The 22,071-nt window shown below is 40.8% G+C and overlaps 1 protein-coding gene across 2 annotated transcripts in view; it reads left to right on the top strand.

Annotated features, from left to right (window-relative positions):
• Positions 1-20,532, top strand: part of Acot9 (acyl-CoA thioesterase 9) — a 44,214-nt gene extending 23,682 nt beyond the window's left edge. For both annotated transcript variants that reach the window (XM_059250791.1, XM_059250790.1), the window contains 8 exons: positions 3,170-3,246; positions 16,045-16,112; positions 18,189-18,300; positions 18,454-18,544; positions 18,754-18,839; positions 19,437-19,524; positions 19,668-19,818; positions 20,370-20,532. In XM_059250791.1, coding sequence (XP_059106774.1) covers positions 3,170-3,246; positions 16,045-16,112; positions 18,189-18,300; positions 18,454-18,544; positions 18,754-18,839; positions 19,437-19,524; positions 19,668-19,818; positions 20,370-20,458 — 762 coding nt within the window. In that variant the 3' untranslated portion in view covers positions 20,459-20,532. The remainder of the gene's footprint in view (positions 1-3,169; positions 3,247-16,044; positions 16,113-18,188; positions 18,301-18,453; positions 18,545-18,753; positions 18,840-19,436; positions 19,525-19,667; positions 19,819-20,369) is intronic.
• Positions 20,533-22,071: the final 1,539 nt, after the last annotated feature.

Raw genomic sequence — 22,071 nt, 5'->3', positions numbered from 1 at the left:
CAAACTGTATCATTTTGCCTGTGATCCCCAGATGCTCATAGCTGTCTCATAAAGCAAAATGCATTTAGTCTAAAGTCCCCTTAACAGTTTCAACTCTGTTCTAAAGTTCCATGTTTCAGGAGTTGGAGAGGTGGCTCAGCAGTAAAAAGTGATTACTGCTACAAGGGACTGGAGTTTGATTCCCTGAACCCACTCTAGATATCTCACAATAGAAGATCTGATGCCTCTGGTCTCTGCTGGCACCTGTAGTCATGTACACACGCACACACACACACACACACACACACACACACACACACACACACACACACACACAGAGAGAGAGAGAGAGAGAGAGAGAGAGAGAGAGAGCGCGAGCTGGCACCAGCAGTCATGTCCCCCCCCCCACATACACACACACAGTTTTAGGAGGATCCGATGCCTCTGGTACACACATGGACACACACACATAAAATTAAATACTTCTTTAAAAATTTAAAGTTTCTATTGAAACTCAAGGCAAACATTAGCTGTGAGCTTCTGTAAAATCAAAAAAAAAAAACACTTCTATTATAAATGGTACATGCTAAGCATTCCCATTTCAGATTTCAAAAGAGAAGAACAAGGTTATAAGACTGAAACTCAGCAGAGCAGCCATTAAATTCTGTAGCTCCATGTCTAGTGTCTGAGGCATGGTGGCATCATTGTGCATATTATATCTGTATATAATGCATTTTGATCATTTTCACCTGTTTTCCTGCTCTTACGTCTTGAACCCCTTTTCAACAAGGCCCCTTCCTTTGTGATCCAGGGTTTAATCAGAGTTGTTTACATGAGCATAGATGGGGGGTTATTTACTGGAGTGTAGGCAACATACTAGTGGCTATACCTCTGAAAAAAATGGTTCCTCCCATGCCCAGTGGCTAGTAACTGCTAGTAGCTCCTCCTTATCAATGATTGACAATGTTGACAGCCAATCTTGTACAGGTAACCACAGCTGCTGTGAGTTCCCAAATGCAACGGCTATGACATGTCTGGCATTTCACAGCATTCCTCTCTACCCTCTGGCTCTTACATTCTTTTGCCCTTTCTTCTACTGTGTTCCGTGGGTTGGGTGCTGATACAGATGTCCTATATAGGGCTGGAGTTCATTAATTTTTGTTGTTGTTTGGCTTCTTTTTTTCTTTCTGTGTCTCCCTGGTTGTCCTGGAACTCACTTTGTAGACCAGGCTGGTCCCAAACTCACAGAGATCCGCCTGCCTCTGCCTCCTGAGTGCTGGGATTAAAGGTGTATGCCATTTCACCTGTTTTTATCTCATTATTTTTGAATTGAGGCTCATTCAAATTGTAGGACACATACCAACACCACTGGGCTTTCATTTTTATGTCACATAATGGCCTCTTTAACTTTTGTCTTGGGCTTAGGCTGGTTAATGGATTCTCTTACTAGGCTAGTAGCCTCTAAAGGATTCTAGTAGCTTTTTCAGAATCCTTTTTGTTTCCTTGAACATAAGTTTTCTAACTCCCTTTTCCCTTTGGGTTCTGATGTAATTATGTAAATATCTGAATAAAATCTCAGACCATTTATTTTTTTTATTTTTTATAAAATGTAATTGTAGCAGGCTATTTTTTTTAATTTATGAGGCTGAGTTCTGTACTTGAACTGAATGTCTTGTGTGTGTCCTATAGACTTTTTGAAGATGTGAACAGGAAGTAATAATTAAAATGGGAAAAATAGAGCATGCCAGTGAGAAAGTTTTAGGATGTTGGACATCTCCTTAAGTGTTTCTCTACTGTTTTAGATAGGCACTGTGCATATATATTACAGTTGTATAGCTTGGTCCTTTTGTGGGACCCCAAACAACAGGAACAGAGGCTGTCTCCAACTCTTTTACTGGCGTTTGGGACCCTACTCCTCATGCTGAGTCACTTTGTCCAGCCTTAACACATGGGAAGGTGCTTAGTCTCACAGCAACTTGATATGCCATGTTTTGTTGATACTCAGGGGATATTAGAGCTTCCCTTTCTTAAACAAAAATGGAGGAGGAGTGGATTGGGGGTGGGAACAGAGGGTATGTTGGGGGGGGAGGGACTGGAAGGAGAGGAGGGAGGGGAAACTGAGGCTGGGGTGCTAAATAAATAAATAAATAAATAAATAAATAAATAAATAAATTTATTAAAAAATAAACTATAATAGGCAAAAAAGAGAAAGTTTTAGGATCAAGACAGGAGCATCATACATAGAAGTAACCATTCCTTGGATGTTTATGAAAATAGTGGTAACATAGTAAGCGTTGAAGAGCTAGTAGGACTTCTTATGGCTGATTAAAACACCACAGATTTGGTCAGAGACTACTGGAATGTGTTGGGTTTTTTCCCCTGAACAGGATGTTTAATGGTATCCATTTGAGTAGATCCTAATAACTGACATACTCAGTCCTTGTGTCTATTTAGTCCAGTTTAATATTACCAAATTCTTCCACCATTTAGTTACAGTTTCCCTGTCCAGGGTCTCCTCACTCTGCAGGATATGCACTGCTTAGTCTTACCTCCTGATCCCCTATGGCCTCTCTGATCAGGCTTGCAGTTATAGGGCCCTTTCAGAGGGCTTCTATTTTCCTTTGGGTCCTGGTTGACCTTGAAAGGCATGGGTCAAAATACTAGCTATCTTCTTAGCTTTGTTTTTTCTCTTTGGATTTTCTCTTAAAGCTTTGGCTGTTGAACACCCTGGAAAGTTTTTTATATATATGAATATATATGAATAGGCAAGACCACAGTCACACAAGACTATAATCACACAAGGTAGCCTGAAACCCACCAGGCTATCCCCAGACTCACGGGCACTGTTCTGCCTCAGCTTCCCAAGTTGCTAGGATTACAGGCATGTGCTACCACACCTGACCAGTTTTTTCCATCTTAAAGAGGTAGTAGTAGGTTCTAAGTTTGACATTGGTATAACATTTGGATAACACCTAGACCTAGAGTACTTTTTAGTTCTTAGGGGTGTGACATTTTTAACCATCTTCCCACATACAGTTTTTACTATACTGTGTAGTAACCTAAAATAATAATAATAATAATAATAATAATAATAATAATAATAATAATAATATATTCTGTCAGAATTGTGGTCGGTCTTCTCAGTAAATGCATTCCTTACAACTTTATTTTTCTTTTCTTTGTTCTTTAGCTGCACAAAAATGATGAATTTTTGCCTGTTTTGGATGCAACCTTTGTAATGGTGGCTCGAGATTCGGAAAATAAAGGGTAATTGCTGCTTTTCCATAATTCCCTAATTTGAAAATTTTCAAAAATACACAAGACTGCAGAGAAAACTGATGAATTCCCATATGCCCATGACTTGAATTTAACAGATTTATTTGTAATGTGTTAGCCAAATTCATATTTTTTCTCTAAAGAAGATGTATAATATTTTAAACATAAATCTCATACACAATGACATTTTACTTCACAATGATATGTAGGCATCTTTTTAAGAATGTAGATATTTTATTTTATTTATTAACTATATACACCATTTCCTAATTAAACTCATCTTCCATACTCCCGGCTGTGGTAGTCACCATTTTAGTTTCAGGTTGACTTGTTTTTAGCTTCTGCAAATGAGAGAGAACAAGTGGTACTTGCTTTACTGTGTTCGGCTCATTTCACTTAACATAATGCGCTCTAGTTCAGTACATTTTTCTGCAACTTTATTCCTAACAGCTAAATTATTTATTTATATATATATATATATATATATATATATATATATATATATATTTCATTTTATTTTTCCATTCATTAGTTCATTATTGTTGTTTGTTTTTACTCTTTTCTTAGGGGGCCCGCCACCCAGCTCCCAAACAAATCATACAAGGAGGCTTGTTATTACTTATAAATGCCCAGCCTTAGCTTGGCTTAGTTTCTATCCAGCTTTCCTTAAATTAAATTATCCTGACTACCTTTTGCCTCTGGGGTTTTCCTGTCCTCTAACTTCTGTACATCTTAACTCTTACTCCGTGGCTCACGGTGTACCTGGGTGGCTGGCCCCTGGAGTTTTCTTCCTTCTCTGGCTCCTCTATTTTAGCTCTCTCCTCTCAGTTTTCTCCTTTCTCTCCTCCTCCTAGATTTCTCCCTCTATATATTCTCTCTGCCTGACAGCCCTGCCTATCCTTTCTCCTGCCTTGCTATTGGCCGTTCAGTTCTTTATTAGACCATCAGGTGTTTTACACAGGCCCAGTAACACAGGTTCACAGAGTTAAACAAATGTAACATAAACAAAAGTAGCACACCTTAAAATATTCTACTACAGTTGATGGATACCTAAGCTGACTCAATTATCCTAGTGATTGTTAATAGTGCTACAATGCACTAATAGGGGTGTACAGGTATCTCTGGTATGCTAATTTAATTTCCTTTGAATATATATATAAAAGAGATAAATGGGCCGTATGATACATCTATTTCTAAAAAAAGAGTTCTCTATGATGGCTTTACTAATTTACATTCCCTCCAAGACCATCTACATTCCTTTTCCTCCATATCATTGCTAGCATTAATTTTTAAAAACATAGCCACTGGGGTGAATTGGTGTCTCATTTAACTTGCTCATTCTCTCTCTGATAGCTAAAGATATTAAATACTTTTTTACTTATTTGTTAACCACTACTTGGGGGGACTATTCATATCATTTGCCCATTTTAAAATTAGTTTATTAAATTCTTTTGAGTAACGTGTACTCTGGATATCAACTCCTTCTAAAACATATGCTTGTAAAGATTTTCTCCCATTCTATAGGTCCTCTCTGTATTCTGTTGAGTGTATCCTTTGTTCAGTAGAATTTTTATTTTGATGTAATCCCATTTGCTTATTTTTCCTTTTGTTTTCTGTCTAAAAGATATTTTCCCAAAAGTCCTTACCCATTTCAGTGTCCCTAAGTGTTTCCTGTCTTTTCTTTTTTTTCTTTCCCTCCTCTCCTCCAATTCCCTCCACCCTCCATACCCGCTCTGTTCCCACCTCCAATCCACTCCTCCATTTCTGTTTAGGAAAGTACAGGTTTTCCATGAGTATCAACAAAACGTGACATACCAAGTTTCAGTAAGACTAAGCACCTCCCTTTGTAGTAAGGTTGGGCAAGGCAACCCAGTATAAGGAGTAAGGTCCCAAAGGCCTGTAAAAGAGTTAGGAGTCCCACAAGAGGACCAAGCTACACATGTGTAACATATACGCAGAGTGCCTAGGTCAGTCCCATGCAGTGTCCCTGGTTATTGGTTCAGTTTCTGTGAACCCTTAGGAGCCCAGGTTAGTTGTTTCTGTGGGTTTTCTTGTGGTATCCTTGACCCCTCTGGCTCCTACACTCCTTTCTCTTCCTCTTCCGAAGTATTCCCCTGAGCTCGGCCTAATGTTTGGCCATGGTTCTCTGCATCTGTTTCCATCAGTTGCTGGATGAAGGCTCTCTGATTGGGCTAAGCAGAATATCATTAGGCATCACTACATTGACATTTTTTTTTGTAATGGTTTCAGATCTTAGATTTAAGTGCTTAGTTCATTCTTTTGTTTTGTTTTGTTTTCAAGGCAGGGTTTCTCTGTGTAGCTCTGGCTGTCCTGGAACTCACTCTGTAGACCAGGCTGGCCTCCAACTCAAGAGATCTGTCTGCCTCTGCCTCCCAAATGCTGGGATTAAAGGCATGTGTCCCCACCACAGGCTAGTTCATTTTTTTTAAGTGCTGAGAGATACGTCTAGTTTTTTTCTTCTATGTGTGCATACCCAGTTTTCCTAGCACTATTTGTTGAGAAGACTTTCCTTTGTACTACATACTGTAGTTATGTTATTATATACTAATCTATTATCTTCCACTGATCTGTACGTGTTTAATTCCAGCAACATCCTATTTTGCTTTTTAAAGTCTCTGTATATGTATTTTGAGACAGGGTCTAGTATAGCCCAAGCTATCCTTGCACTGTGTGTAGCTGAGAATTATAGGCAGATTTTTCTTTTGGGGCCATGCAGGGCGTTTACCCACCAACCCCACAGTTCCCCAGAATTTTCTTGAGTGAGAGTAGCAGGAAATATTAGATAGAAGGATTTAGATTGTGAAGATAAACAGATAGAAAATGCAGGATAGCCTCAAGAGGGCCTAGAACCTATTCCAACGATCCCTGACTGTCTCTGCCCTAGGGTATTTATAGAAACGCAAAGGGGCAGAGCAAAAGACTTCCCCCCAGCACAGCCAAGTGCAGACCATCTCAGACACCTGCCCTCAGGCCCATGGTTCAATCATCCTCTCTATGCAGACATGCTGGGTAAAGCCACTAAACACCTGAAAATGGGCTCCCACAGGGCCGCCAGCTCAAAAAAATTACATAGAGACTTATTATTAATTATGAAATTTCAACCTTAGCTTAGGCTTGTTTCTAACTAGCTCTTATAACTTAAATTAACCCATATTTTTTAATCTATGTGCTGCCACACGATCATTACCTCATCTCCATTATGCCCATCCTAGTTATTCTGTGTCTGGCTCATGACTCCACCTTTCTTCCTCCCAGAGCTCTCTCTGTCCAGAAGTCCCGCCTATACCTCCTGCCTAGCTATTGACCATTTAGCTTTTTATTAAACCAGTCACAGCAACACATCTTCACACAGTGTAAAGGAATATTCCACAACAGAGAATGACCTTTAACTCCATCTTAAGCCTGGGTATTATAGGTATGCACCAACAGAGGCAGACTTGGTTTTTGGTTTGGAGGCAAAGTCTAGCAATTATCCTGTGCTTACATTGGATGCCCTATATAGGCTAGGTTGTTCTCATACTTGCAATCTTCTTGTCATAGCCTTGCCAGTGCTGGGATTATAGGTATGTGTTATCATGTCAGTCCTGTAATATATCTTGAATTCAAGTATTGTGATACCAAAACTGACTCTTATTTATTTATTTGTATTTTAAGAAAATTTTTTATTCATTTTATATACCAACCACAAATGCCCCTCTCATACCTCCTCTTGCTCTCTCCCCAGCCCATCCCCCATCCCCTCCTCCAAAAGGGTAAGTCTTCCCATGGGGAGTCAGCAAAGCCTGGTACATCAGTTGAGGCAGGACCAAGCCCCTCTCCCCTGCATCAAGGCTGAGCAAGGCATCCCACCATAGGTAATGGGCTCCAAGATCCAGTTCATACACTAGGGATAGATCCTGATCCCACTACCAGGGGCCCCTCAAACAGACCCAGCTGCATTACTGTCGCCTGTATGCAGAAGGCCTAGTCCAGTCCCATGCAGGTTCCACAGCAGTTGTTGGTCTAAAGTTCATAAATTCCCACTAGCTTGGTTCAGTTGTCTCTGTAGATTTCCCCGGTCCTGCAGCTGCTCAGACCCAAGTAAACACACAGAGGCATATATTATTTACAAACTGTATAGTCTATGGCAGGCCTTTTGCTAACTAGCTCTTATATCTTAAATTAACCCATAACTATTAATCTATGTTTTGCCATGCGTTTTCCTTGGCTTTACTGGTCTACTGGTATGTTGTTCCTTGGGTGGCAGGCTAGCGTCTCTCCCCTGTCCTGTCCCTTCCTGTCTATGTGCTTGGATTTCCACATGCCTCTAAGCTGCTTTGCCATAGTCCAATGTAGCTTTATTTATCAACCAATCAGAGCAATACATATTCACAGCATACAGAAAGATATCCCACAGCAATGATCTTGAGCCTCCTTGCTCTTCTCTCTTCTTCTCTCTCTTCAACTGGATTCCTGGAGCTCGCCTGGTGCTTAGCTGTGGATCTCTGCATCTGCTCCATCAGTTACTGGATGAAAGCTCTATGATGACAGTTAGGGTATTCCCCAGTCTGATTACTGGAGCAGGCCAGTTCAGGCACCCTCTGCACTAATGCTAGTACTGACTATTTTCTTAGATAACTTTTATCACCATGCTAGGGACTTACCTTTATGGTAGCATGTTTGATTAACATGTGTGAGGCCCTGAGTTTGATTCACAGCCGAAAAAATAAACTCATAAAAATTCAAAACTATATTACCATTGTCACACCTGACAAATATAAATAATCTTTAATATATAATAGTATTCATTCATAGTTTCTTTTTAATCTCTTTTAAAAGGTTTGTTCAAATTAGGATCCAAATTCAGTATACATGTTATGCTTGATTTTTTTGTCTCATAAATCTGTTTTTTAAAATAGGTTTATTGAGATGTAACTCATGTCATATGATTCATGCCCTGAATATGTACAATTTGGATTATAATTAGTAATAGAAAGAAATTATTTTATTTGTTTTATATATACATACGCATATATTTTTCAGAATAAAGGGTTGGTCCATTTGCTAATGACATATTTCCATTTCTTTTTTCTCTTTAAAAAAGGTGTCTGACTTCCATCAATGTATATTTCAACCAACTGTAGTCCTTGCTCTTCTTGATGTTCAAGTTGTGTCATCTTCTGCTGGGGGAGATGGGACACATTTGTCCTTTCAGCCTACCCCCATTAGTTTTTTGTTTTAAATTTTTGATAATTTTTATTTACAACAATAATATTTCATTGCACTATTTTCCTAGTTAATCATGAAAGTGGATTTAAGGAAATAATAAAAAGAAAATAATTTCTTTCTATTACTAATCATAATCCAACCACCAGGATTTAAACAAAAATTTTAGTTCCAGTTCCCTATCCTTTTTTATTTATTCTTTGATAGTTTCAGACACACACACACACACACACACACACACACACACACACACACACGCTCACAATGTAGTTTGATCATATTTACCTCTTTCTCCTCTTATTCTCATTCTGTACTCTTCTCCCCACACCTGCTGAACCCCTTCTTCCCAACAAGGCCCTTCCTACTTTCTTGTCTTTTTCTATGACCCACTGAGTTTAATTAGGGTTGCTTATGTGAGGATGAGGGAGTGTTATTTATTGAAACATGGGTAACTTATCAGTAGCTACACCACTGAAGAAAATGGTGGCTTTCCCCAGGCAAACCTCTGCGAGGGGCAAGACTTCATGAGCCTCTCCCCATCCATGATGAAATGTTGATGGCCTCCAGTTAGTGCAGGTAACCACAGTTGCTGGGAGTTCATGAATATAAACTGTCTTGTCATGTCCAGAAGGTAGTTTTTCACAGCATTCTTCCCCATCTTCCTGCTCTTATATGTGTATCCTTACAGTTCCCTGAGCCAGGAATGGCTGATAAAGAACCTCATTTAGTGATGAGCACTCAACAGTTAACCTCTGGCCACTACACAAAGAAGCTTCTCTCTGTAAGGCTAAGAGGAGCACTTATCTACCCCATTAGTCTGTTATGCCTTCCTGTCCTCTGGTATGTCAAGATGGTGTAGGCTCACCTTTTCCCCCCTTTTATTCTCTCATACATTTCTTCCTTACTGCAGTTTCCCCTCCCTTCCCTCCTCCCAGACCCTTCCCATACCTCCTTTCTTCCTTAGACCTCTCCCTCCTCTGTTTCCCTTCAACAACAAAAAAAGCAGACCTCCCAGGGATATCCACCAAACATGGTCTAACAAGTTACAATAAAACTGGGCACCCTCAAATCACAACTGGACTTGGCAAAGGGATCCCAAGTACAGGCAAAAGAGTCACAGACACCCGCTCCACTCCAATTGTTGGGAGTCCCACAAGAACTCTAAGCTATATAACCATAATGTATATGCACAGGACCTAGCTCAGACCCATACAGGGTCTGTGTTTGTCACTTCAGACTCTGTGAGCTGCTCTGTGCCCTGCTTAGTTGCTTCTGTGGGCTGTATTCTCATGGTGTCTTGACCCCTCTGGCTTCTACAATACTTCCTTGCCCTCTTCAGCAGGATTCCCTGAGCTCTGCCTAATGTTTTGCTGTAGGTCTCTGTATCTGCTCCCATCAGTTGCTGGATGATGCCACTCTGATAACAATTGGGCTAGGCACTGATCTATGAGTATAGCAAAATATCATTAGGAATCATTTCTCTGACTTTTTTTATTTTTTGGCCAGTCGTGTTTGGTTCTATCCTGGGTCTCTGGACTATCCTGACTTATGTTCCTGGTCATACAGCCATTGTCAGGCATGGGCTCCCTCTTGTGGAATGGGCCTCAAGTTGGACCAGTTGTTGACGAGCCTCTCTCACAAGTTTTGTGCCACCATTACCCCAGTAAATTTTGCAGGCAGAACAGATTGTGGGTCAAAGGTTTTGTGACTGGGTTGATGTTCCAGTCCCACTGCTAGGAACCTTGCCTGGTTATAGAAGATGGACAGTTTAGGGTCTATATCCTTCATTATTGTAGCCTTGGGGAACCAGCTCTAAGGCTGCACACAGGGCTTGCAAGAAATCCACGGTGTTAGTGGGGCTAAGACTTTTTTCTATCTGAGGATTTTTAGGGAAAGGAAAGAACTCACACTCTCTTGATAGTTTCTCACTTTATTCTCTCATGTTGACTCTGAATCTCTTTGTTCTTCACAGTTACATATACCCAACAGAATCTTTCATGTTGAATATAGGAGTTACATCTAAAGGTCACATTCCAGTAAATAATAAGAAACAGAGTTATCCCGACAACTCACATGGAATAAATCTCAACTCCCTAATTGGTGGGCTCCAGTTACAAAGAAAGAACCAATCATTGTTATTTTACTAGGGAGATAGTCTTATAAAGGATGTTAAAGGAGTTATAAAACTAAACTATTGAGGAGTCTAAGAAAAATAAGGAAATCATGTACCACACCCTATAGTTCCGAGTGTAACAACATTTTAAACTAACATTTTCTCATTATTCATAAATGCCAGACTCTCTCACAGTGGGAGTGTTTACAGGGAGAGAGCTGTGTATTAAATGCTTTGGCTGGAATTCAGGTTTACCTTAATTCTCTTAATATGAGCTCACTTTGGCACTCTCCAAGGCACAGTGATAACGAAAGCATTTTAAATCTTAAAATATATTTTTCTGTCCTGCGTGTAACTTTAGACCATAAAAAAGGAAACTTGCAACTCTTTCTAGGGACTGTGAAGTCAGATTATTCTCTGTGGCCCTAGCCAGTTGGAAAAATATTTCCCTGCTGTGTAGCTGAACAAAAGCCATTTCTCTCTAGACCTTGGTAAATTGCTCTCTGTCACTAGTGCGATTTCAGGACTTAACATAAAAACAGTTAGTTGGCTGAACTGTGAGTCTTCCAGTTACATACCTGTATCATAAAACTATAAAATCATTGTCCTAAGTTATCAGCCAGACCTAGCAAGAAAAACTGGCATAGCAATTAGGTTGCTTTGTGCCTTTAACCTTGGCTCAACAAATCAGACAGCTGGCTATATGTCCTAGTGAAGTGGACTGCTTTTTCCGGGAATAGTTTATCTTAAAAACCATTAGCAAGGCACCTGGTCTAATCTAAAGTTACTTTGAAGCTTTATATCTCCTAATAGTGTACAGCTGTTTTGGCAGGTGGGGAAATTCAACTATTTTCCTATGTCAACCTGAGCTATGATATAAAACAGCTTTTTGTAGAATTCTATAGGCAGTGGGGGACTCCCCATATATAAATACATCATATCAGATACCAGAGAAAAGCATGTAGCAGAAACAATGTGAAATCTCAGCATAAGCAAAAGACATTCTGGAGTCTATATTCTCAGAAGTCTTGCTTGAACAAAACATTCCCATCAGAGAGTTGAACTTCTGGTGTGCTGATAACTGAATATTAATTGCCATCTGCTATACTTATGCCATGCCTCTTGGCACTCCATTACTAGGGGACTTCACTAGGGTCACACTCATAGATTCCAGGGAGTTTATACTACACTAGGTTTCCACATGCCCCACATTTCCAGTCATCTCTCCCAGTACTGTCTCCTTCATCTTAATAGCCTTCCTTCCAAAACCCTGGAGTCAGCCATTATCTATAGAATTCTGGGGCTCCTTTTAGTGGGAACTAGTATCTGACTCCAGAATCTAGGCACTGGAATAATATTGGTAATATTTTGTCACTTATTTCTATGTCTTAGTGTATAGAGCTAGGATATGTGTTAAACAAAAAAACTTCAGGAGTTTAAATGGACATTTTTGTGTGAAATTTAACTATACAAGCCTTATGTTTTTTTACTCTTAAAGTGAATACTTGGCTTCCAGCAACAGGTACTAGCCCAAGGCCTGCAAACTGAAGGCTGTTTAGTTGGGTATGGGGATTGCTGCTCTATTGCTATTTTCTCAGGACAATCTGGTGACCTAATCACATATGTATTAGAAACCCAACCTAGGAGTCAGTAATGAGATTTTTTTCCTGTTATATAGAAAGCTTGTTTGGAAAACCAGGTTATGATTGAATACTACCTTAAGCCAGCTGTGATGGCACATGCTTTTTGTAATTTTAACACTTGGAAGATTGAAACAGGCAGATTGTTAGTTTATGGCCAACTTGGGCTAAGTGAGACCTCTTCTAAAAAAGGAAAATGCCTTAATAACTGTGATTTGAACAAAGAATAATACCCATCTGCTCCTATTAGCTCCAGCTGACCTTCTGTGACCAGTGGCTGGCCAGTGACTCATTTGCAAATACTCAGGGAATTGTTTCAGGTTTCCCTCCCAGCAGATAAATTTCCACTTCCCAAATTTCCCATTTCAGTTTTTTTGGTTCTTTAAAGCAGTAGTTCTCAACTTGAGGGTTGTGACCCCTTTAGGGGTTGCATATCAGGTATTCACAGTTCATAACAGTAGCAAAGTTACAATTATGAAGTAGCAAAAAAAATAATTTTATGGTTGGGGGTCACCACAACTTGAGAAACTACATTAAAGGGTTGTAGCATTAGGAGGGTTGAGAAGCACTGCTTTAAAGCATTTTTAAATTTTATTTATTTATTGAAATGTACGTGCACATGACATGGCACATGTATGGAGGTGAGAGGACAGTCAGTTCTCTTCTTTCACCATGTAGGTCTGGGGAATAAAATTCAGGTCATCAGGCTTGTCAGCAAATTCCTTTATGAGCAGAGTGACATTGCTGGTCCCATACAGTGTGTGTGTGTGTGTGTGTGTGTGTGTGTGTGTGTGTGTGTGTGTGTGTGTGTTGTATAATATCTTAGTTACTTTTCTTTTTGCTATGGTAAAATACCCTGACAAAAGAATTTAGGGGAGAAAGGGTTTCTTGTGGCTCACCGGTCAAGAGTACAGTCTCGCTGTGTGGTGGTGGCGCACGCCTTTAGTCCCAGCACTCGGGAGGCAGAGCCAGGTAGATCTCTGTGATTTTGAGGTCAGCCTGGTCTCCAAAGCGAGTTCCAGGAAAAGCGCAAAACTACACAAAGAAACCCTGTCTTGAAAAACCAAAAAAAAAAAAAAAAGAGTACCGTCTCGCTCATATAAACCTTCCTCTTTCTCGCCAATTGGACTCCCAGAGCTCTACCCGGGGCCTAGCCGTGGATCTCTGCATCCGGTTCTCTCAGTCATTGGATGGGGTTTCTAACACGACAATTAGGGTGTTTGGCCATCCTATCACCAGAGTAGGTCAGTTCGGGCTGTTGAAAGTTTATCCCAACATATTTTTTTGGTTTTGGTTTTGTTTTTTGAGACAGGGTTTCTCTGTGTAGTTTTGGTGCCTGTCCTGGAGCTTGCTCTGTAGTCCAGGCTGGCCTCGAACTCACAGAGATCCGCCTGCCTCTGCCTCCTGAGTGCTGGAATTAAAGGCATGTGCCACCACCGCCCACAGGGACAAATAGCCAAACGAATGAAAACACATGAACTATGAACCAATGGCTGAGGGGTCACCAACTGGATCAGACCCTCTAAATGGGTGAGACAGTTGATTGGCTTGATCTGTTTGGGAGGCATCCAGGCAGTAGGACCGGGTCCTGTGCTCAGTACATGAGTTGGCTGTTTGAAACCTGGGGCTTATGCAGGGTCGCTTGGCTCAGCCTGGGAGGAGGGGACTGGACCTGCCTGGACTGAGTCTACCAGGTTGATCTCAATCCTCAGGGGAGTCTTTGCCCTGGAGGAGGTGGGAATGGGGGGTGGACTGGGGGAGAAGGGGAGAGGGGTGGGAGGGGGGAGAACAAGGGAATCTGTGGCTGATATGTAGATTTAAATTATATTGTAAAATAAAATTAAATTAAATTAAAAAAAAGAGTACAGTCTATGATAGTAGGGAAATCAAGGCAGCAGGAGCTTAAAGCAACTGGTCACATTGCATTCACAATCAGGAAGCAGATAACAGTGAGTGAATGCTAGTGTTCAGCTCACTTTTTCTACTTTCTGTAGTCTGGGATTCCAGCCAGAGAACAATGTCACCCACAGTGGGCTGGTCTTCCCACCTCAATTAGTGTTGTCAAGGTAATCTTCCATAGGCATGCCTAGAAGCTAATGTAATTTACATAATCCCTCACGTGCCCATGCAGGGGTCTATTTTCCATATGATACCAGATTCTGTCAAATTGACAACACTAACCATCACAGCATGTATCTCATAAAGACATTTTTGTACAAGTGTATTATAGACTTGGATCATATTGACCCCAACCATCTTTTTTCTTCTCCTTCCTTCCTCTATATTTTCCCAGATTGTCTCAGTCCTAATTTCATGTCATATAATGTATATGTACATATGTATGTATATATATATGTATGCATATGTATATATTATATATAATTTTATGTTTTGGTTTGAAATCTAAGATTCACAAATGATGTATATGTTAGATTTTTTTCACTACAGTGAAAAACTCTTTTTTTCCTTATTTTTTTAATTATGTGAGGAATTCAATTTTTATTTTGAAGAATTTTTTTATTTATCATTTTTGTTGACTCACAGTTATTATTTGTTTTATTTTTATTTTCAAGAATTTTTAATGATGCAGTGAGTCCTTATATATCTTATACCTAAATTCCCCAGTCAACATGAAACCACATTTATCTTTCTTATCCTATGAAATTATCACATGGATCATTTTTTTCTGAATCATTTAAATGTATGCTTTTGTTGACTTCAACTCTCAGTAGTTTAGTGTATGTCTCTTAAGAACAAAGTAATTCTCATACATGACTTCAATGGCTTTATATTACAATATTTCCAACTTAATAGTGAAGCAATTATATTATCTAATACATGATTCATATTTGGATTTCACCAGATTTCCCTAAAATATACTTGTGAAGTGCCAGCCCAAATTCAGGATCCACTAAACAGTGGTTTTCAACCTTCCTAATACTACGACCCTTTAATACAGTTCCTCATGTTATGATGACCCCTAACCATAAGAATTTTTTTGTTGCTACTTCATAACTGTAATCTTGCTACTGTTATGAATCATATTGCAAATATCTGATATGTTACCCCTGTGGGGTTGAGACCCACAGATTGAGAACTGCTGCACTAAAGGGTCCTGCATTTGATTTGGTTATTGTGTTTATTTAGCAGAAGTACCCCTCCTGCTTTCTATCTCTGAAGACATTTGAGATTTTTGTAGAGTCCAAGTCAGTTGTCTTGCAGAACTTCTAAACCCATATTTGTGTCCCAATGAGTAGAATCAGGTTTAACTGTGTGGCAAGTACCTGTATCCTGTATTCTTTGTTCCTTTCTTTTTGTGAGACAGGGCCTTATGAAGGGCAGGTTGGCCTCAAACTCATGATGATGTTGACCTTGTACTCCTTTTCCTCCTTCTTTTGTCTCTCATGTGCTAGGATTACAGGCATGTGCCACCATGCCCAACTTCTGTATCCTTTTTAGAATGTGAACTTTCTAGTGCATAGTTAGGTCTGTAAGGAGAAGGCTTACTTAATTGTTCCAGTGTCCATGTATGAGACTGTCAGTAAGTATTACCTAAAACAAATGGCAAAAGAAACCTTTTCATGTTGGCAGCGCTGGCCCCTAGGGCCTTACATATGCTAGGCCAGCACCCTATCATTGAGTCATAACCCTGATGAAGACTTTAAAACTGTCAGGCAGTTGTTTTTTTATTAGATAATAGCATAAATAACATACACTTGACATCCTCCTATGTCAGCATCCCTAATCTTGAGATTACAGAAGTAAGCCATCAAGCCCACATCTTAAACTGAATTTTTCTCTTTTCTTTAGGCCGGCATTTGTAAATCCACTCATCCCTGAAAATGCAGAAGAAGAAGAGCTCTTTAGACAAGGAGAATGTATGTTAATTTGTTTATAGTAAAACAAAAATATAAAGCATATTAATTTTACCATAGAAGGGATTATTGAAGATTATATGGCTCCCTTATAACAGTCAGATGCCTTACTCATATCAGAAAGTTTTTGATAGTAAAAAAATACTGTATTTTGTCCCATGGAATTCATGCTTTGAACAGTTTTATTGATGAGATAATATTAAATGAGGCAATTTGTCTTTTCATTTTTTTATTGCTTGAGAATTTCATACATGCATATAGTGTCTTTCAATTAAATCTACCCCGCCGGGAGGCGTGCCCCAGGTCGTAGTCCTCGTCATGTGTCGTCGTGCGGTCCGGAGAGATGGGGGGGGGGGGTGCGCGTGCCCCCATCCCGGGCCGTCCGTGGATCCGTGTGGTCGCCAGACCTCGGTGGGTTGACTCGTGGTGGACGGCAGGCCAGGGGAGCCTCACCCCTCCGTCCCTCCCTCCCTCCCTCCCTCTCCGCCGCCGCCTCACCTCGGCCTGTGGGTGTCCCTCTTTCTCGTCCGGCTCTCCCGTTCCTTTACAGGGGTGGCCCGCTTGTCCGCCGCGGGGGTGGGGGTGGGGGTGGGGGTGGGGGTAGGGGGTTGGAGGTGTAAAAGGGTGAGCGCTGTGTCGGCCTCCCCGCCGCCCTCCTCCCACCGTGGCCACACACCGCCGGTGTCGTGTTGGGGGGGGGGCGTGACGCGGGTGTCATGGCGGTGGAATTCCCCCCTCCGCCTCGGAGCGCCCACCCCGACCCTGTCCGGGTACCTGGCTATCGAGACCCGGGGGTCGCTCTCTCTGTCCCCGGGGTCGGGGGGGGGGGGGGACGGTGGGGGCCCGCAGGGAGCCCTGTGTCCTTCGGGAGGGACGCCCGCGGCGTTCCCCTCCCGCCCCTTGCCGCGGACGGCCGTTCCAGAGGCCGCCGTGGTTTTGCGGTTCGGGAGCCCCACCTCCGGCGCCCTTGGGGCCCGCCCCGCGCTGCCCGGCTTTGCCCGGTGCGTCGCCGCTTGCGGTCCCGTGTCGCTCCTGTCTTTTCGTTTTTCCCCCGCCCCGACCCTCCATAGGCCTGGAGGGATAGCTCAGCTGTTAAAGGCTAGGCTCACAACCAAAAATATAAATCTACCCCAATCCCTGCCCTTCTTTTCCTTCCTTCCCCACCCACTGCCCACTTTTCCCTCCCAACTTCATGTACTCTTGTTTTAAACTGAGTCCACTTAGTGCTGCTGCCAGGATGTGCATGGGTGCAGGGCCATGTACTGAAACACTGGTAGCTATTTTTCATGAAATGGGAATTATATCTTAGTGCTTTAAATGCAAGTCAGGTCAGGGCTGTAGATCAATATGATAACCAGTGTCCTCATACTAAACTGATATAATTTCCATCTTAACGAAAATACTCAGGCTGGAAAGGTGGTTCAGTGGTCAAGAGCACTGGCTGCTATTCTAGAGGGCTCAGGTTCAATTCCCAGCACCCACATGGCAGCTCACACCTGTCAGTAACTCCAGTTCCAAGGGACCTGACATCCTCATACAGACATATATGCAGGCAAAACACCAAATACACATAAAATAAAAATAAATTATATAAAAATTCTTTAGCTGGGCGATGGTGGTACATGCCTTTGATCCCAGCACTTGGGAGGCAGAGGCAGGTGGATCTCTGTGAGTTTGAGGCCAGCCTGGTCTACAGAGCAAGTTCCAGGACAGCCAGGGCTACACAGAGAAACCTTATCCCGAAAAACAAAAGAAAACAAAACAAAACAAAATAAAGTCTTAAAAAATAAAAGAAAATACTCATTGCGGAAAAAAAGGTTTCTTTTGTGGTTTGGGATTGGAACCCAGGGCCTTGTACCTGTGCATAAGTGTTTTACTCTTCAACTGTGTCCCTGGTCCATCTCTGGAAATTCTATGTGGTCTCTCCAGCCTTCTCTTGGAGATTTTATATATATATATTATATGAATTATTCTTGTGGGATTTTGGAACTTAGATATACTTTGGACGCTGCAAAGCACTCTACGTGCTGTGGGGTGACCTTCCTGATCATCATACTTCTTTGTTTTTGCATACTCCAGTGAACAAGGGACGAAGAATTGCCTTTAGCTCCATTTCCTTACTGAAAATGGCTCCCAGTCCCGAGGAGAGGAATGCCATACATGAGCTGTTTCTTAGCACACTGGATCCAAAGTAAGTTAAGATGGGGAGACTGCAAGTTGAGAAAGCATTCGAGTCCAAGGTCTTCTCCAGAGCCACACTTGAATGAAGAATGTTTATAACCTAGTTCCTCTCCACAGTGAAAACATGACAGTAACCGGGTTTCATTTATCTCCACTTGCGCAGGACTATAAGTTTTCATAGTCGAATTTTGCCTCCTAAGTCAGTGTGGATGGAGGATACAAAACTCAAGAGCTTGGATATTTGTCATCCTCAGGTACTAGAACTTTGTGTGCACATGCTTACATGCTTGTGGGCACATTGTATTGTTGTGCTAGATTGCATTCATGTTAATTGTCTAAAATTTGACACACCTTTAAACGGACCTCTCTTATGATATTGTTAATTTCTTTGTTCTCTATATAAGGGTAGCCACAAACTTTTATTTATTAATACTCATTTTTTTACTCATTTATTTTTTAATAGGAGCGGAACATTTTCAATCGGATCTTTGGTGGTTTTCTTATGAGGAAAGCATATGAACTTGGGTGGGCTACTGCTTGTAGCTTTGGGTGAGTTTGAGTTAAGTTAACTTCTGAGAAGCAAGTTATTTTAATCCATTGAAAGGAAACATTTTAAACCACTCTGAACTGCACTATAGGATTATGCTTTTTATAAGATCTATGTGTGCACATGCTTACATGCTTGTGGGCACATTGTATTGTTGTTGTTTTGTTTTTTTTTATGTATGTGTATGTGTCTCTTCATGTTCCAAATGGGTGAGTTATGTAAGAGATAACACTGACCATATAGGTCCCAAATCATTGTTTCTTTTCCCTTTTTTGTATTGCTGTCTTGTTTTTCAGTAGGTCTTTAATTAATGGGCTAACATTCTAAAATCAAAGTTAAATGCCTCAGATTTTTTGAATGAAAAACTTTTATTATATATTCCTAGGTAATGCCATACATGAATACAGCGTATTTAGAGCATATCCAGTCCCAGAATTTTACTTTAATGAACATTGCCCTCATAGTAGCTACATTTGATATTTTTCCCTTTCTATACATTTATTTTTTGACCGTTGTTATTTTGCATCAGTGAATTGTTAAGGGAAACATTTTAGACCCGAATTTTGCAATTCATTCCAATTTTGGGCTTTCTCCAATAGTGGTTCCCGGCCATTTGTGGTGACAGTAGATGACATCATGTTTCAGAAACCCGTTGAAGTTGGCTCATTGCTCTTTCTTTCTTCACAGGTAGGTGTGTCATGAAAGGTGAAAAGTATTTTTTGTCATTTGGGTTTAGAAAAGAAGTTTTTACCTTCTGTGTTTCTTTTATGACTGGTTTCTTTCCTCCTTTCTAAAACAACTGATTAAGTCTTATGTCTATAATCTGTTAGGTATGCTTTACTCAGGACAATTACATTCAAGTCAGAGTACATAGTGAAGTGTCCTCTCTTGAGAGTAATGAGCACATGACTACCAATGTCTTTCATTTTACATTCATGTCGGAAAAAGAAGTACCCTTGATTTGCCCCAGAACATACGGAGGTAAGTTGTGATGATTGCTTCTTCCTAATGAAAGAAAGAAATTCTCAAGAAAAAATTGTGGCAGGGAATTGAACCCAGGGGTTTTCATACATTAGGCAAGTACTCTGCCACTAAGCTATATTCCCAGCCCTCATCTTTTAAATTACCTCCGAACCCAGGGATTCACATGAGCTAAACTTGTACTCCACCACTGAGTTATATTTCCACCCCTCTTCTTTTAAATTATCCTCAGCAGTGTTCCCAAACCTGTTAGCCCAGAAGCATGTCTTTGGGAGATTTGGGTTTTGAAGTTCTGTAGCCCTGAAAGCTAAAGATACCTTTGGGGCCCCAGGAGTGGTTGTTGCTGCTTTGCACAGCTGTTGTACATGGAGCTGGTTCAAACTGCAAACAGCCACTGATAATGAAAGCCTAGTGCAGCCAACAAAAAGAATGGAGTCAGGGTCTGCTCTCTCAGCATAGTTGCTTTCCCTAGTATTCCCAAGTAGTCATTCGTCTAAATGATTGTCTAGGGTGCTGCACATTTCTCCAGAGGTGTCTTTCTTGTGTTTCAGAGTCCATGTTGTATTTAGATGGACAGCGGCATTTCAAGTCCATGAGTGTCCCAGTGACCTTGAAAAAGGACTACCCTGTGGAGCCCTAGGAAAATCTTGCTTGTTGCAAACCAGCACTCCCTGCACAGTGGCATAGTGCCTAATAAAGACATGCTGAAAAGTATTGATGTTCGCATTGCTTTTCATCTTCCATAAAGGGGACTATATTCAGCTTTTAGAATGATCAGAAAAGCAGAATGAGTGGCTTGATGGGGCTGACGGGTGAAAGAATGATTAAACAATAAATCCTTTTACAATGATATGAATTGTGAGCCTACCATGTTGCATCTGATGCCTGTGTACCAAAGATTTCAGCCAAAAGTTTTATACAGTTGGGCATGTTCTTTTGAGTGACATTCCTTTTAAGGCTGACTGGTTTCAGTAAGGTTATCTAAAATCCCATCAATTCTATATGATTGTTTTTTTTTTTTCAAGACAGGGTTTCTCTAGCCCTGGCTGACCTAGAACTCACTTTGTAGACCAGGCTAGCCTCAAACTTACAGACATCTGCCTGCCTCTGCCTCTGCCTCTTGAGTGCTGGGATTAAAGGTGTGTGCCACCACTGCCCAGCTTATTGTTTTTTGCTTTTCTCCCAAAGGTTTTATTGTTCATAAAGGGTAAATGGAAAGGGGATAAAGAAATTCATGGAAGTCTATGGCGTCTGTAAAGATTGTGGGAAGGTTTAAATCTGAAAATATCACAAACAAGTGTCCAGGGATGAGGTAGATGAGGAAACACAGACCCATTTGTTCCTTCTTGCATTTACTAGATACACCATTTTATGGCTGGGCAGGATACATCTGGTTTAAAAACAGTAACTGTTCATTGTAGCTGGAGTTTTTTCCAGGTTTTTTTTTTCTTTTTTTACTAGCAAAAGCTATATCCTCCCCGCAGCATACTGAGTGGCTTGGAATCTGCCATGTTGCATGCAGGTCAAGCCTGCACGCTGCAAACCCGCCATAGAGTAGCTCAAGCCCACATGTTGCGGCGTCTAGCCACCCACATGAGACTTGAAGTAGGAATCTGTTTTGGGCTCCGTTTAGAATTGCTTACTAAGTATTCTCAGGTTTTAGGTGGAAACTCGAGCTGTTGGGCGCCAATTGTAGCTGGAGATTTCTCCAGTCCCGCTGGGGCCCGCGGCCACTCAGACCCAAGTAAACACACAGAGACTTATATTACTTATAAACTGTATGGCCGTGGCAGACTTTTTGCTATCTAGTTCTTATATCTTAAATTAACCCATTTCTTTTTTTAAGTGAGAAAAGCATATTAATTTATTCTTTGATTTATCATATTTTAATTATATATAAGATTTAAGATATACAGATCATCTAATTTGATCCACATATATACTTCATTTTATCAGTTTTATGTCCTTAAACAAGAGAACAAAAACTTTTATACAAACCAACAGGATGAATTTCATCATATCACATCCATTAAAGATTAGTGGACAATTTAAAACACATAAGTGATCCTATCTTTCATATTCCTGATGTGAGAAAATTGTAATTTTGACTCAATTTTCAATTTTATGTACTTGATAATTGAAAGTGTATCTCATGGAGTAGCCTCTCACACTCAGATTTCAAACCTAGCTTCTCTTTGAAGCTCAGGATACTGTCACAGGTAGACATGCACAAACAAGGACCTAGGTTTTGCA

The sequence above is a fragment of the Peromyscus eremicus genome, chromosome X (genome assembly GCF_949786415.1).
Source record: "Peromyscus eremicus chromosome X, PerEre_H2_v1, whole genome shotgun sequence".
NCBI lineage: Eukaryota > Metazoa > Chordata > Mammalia > Rodentia > Cricetidae > Peromyscus > Peromyscus eremicus.
This window is presented reverse-complemented; position numbering and strand designations above follow the sequence as displayed.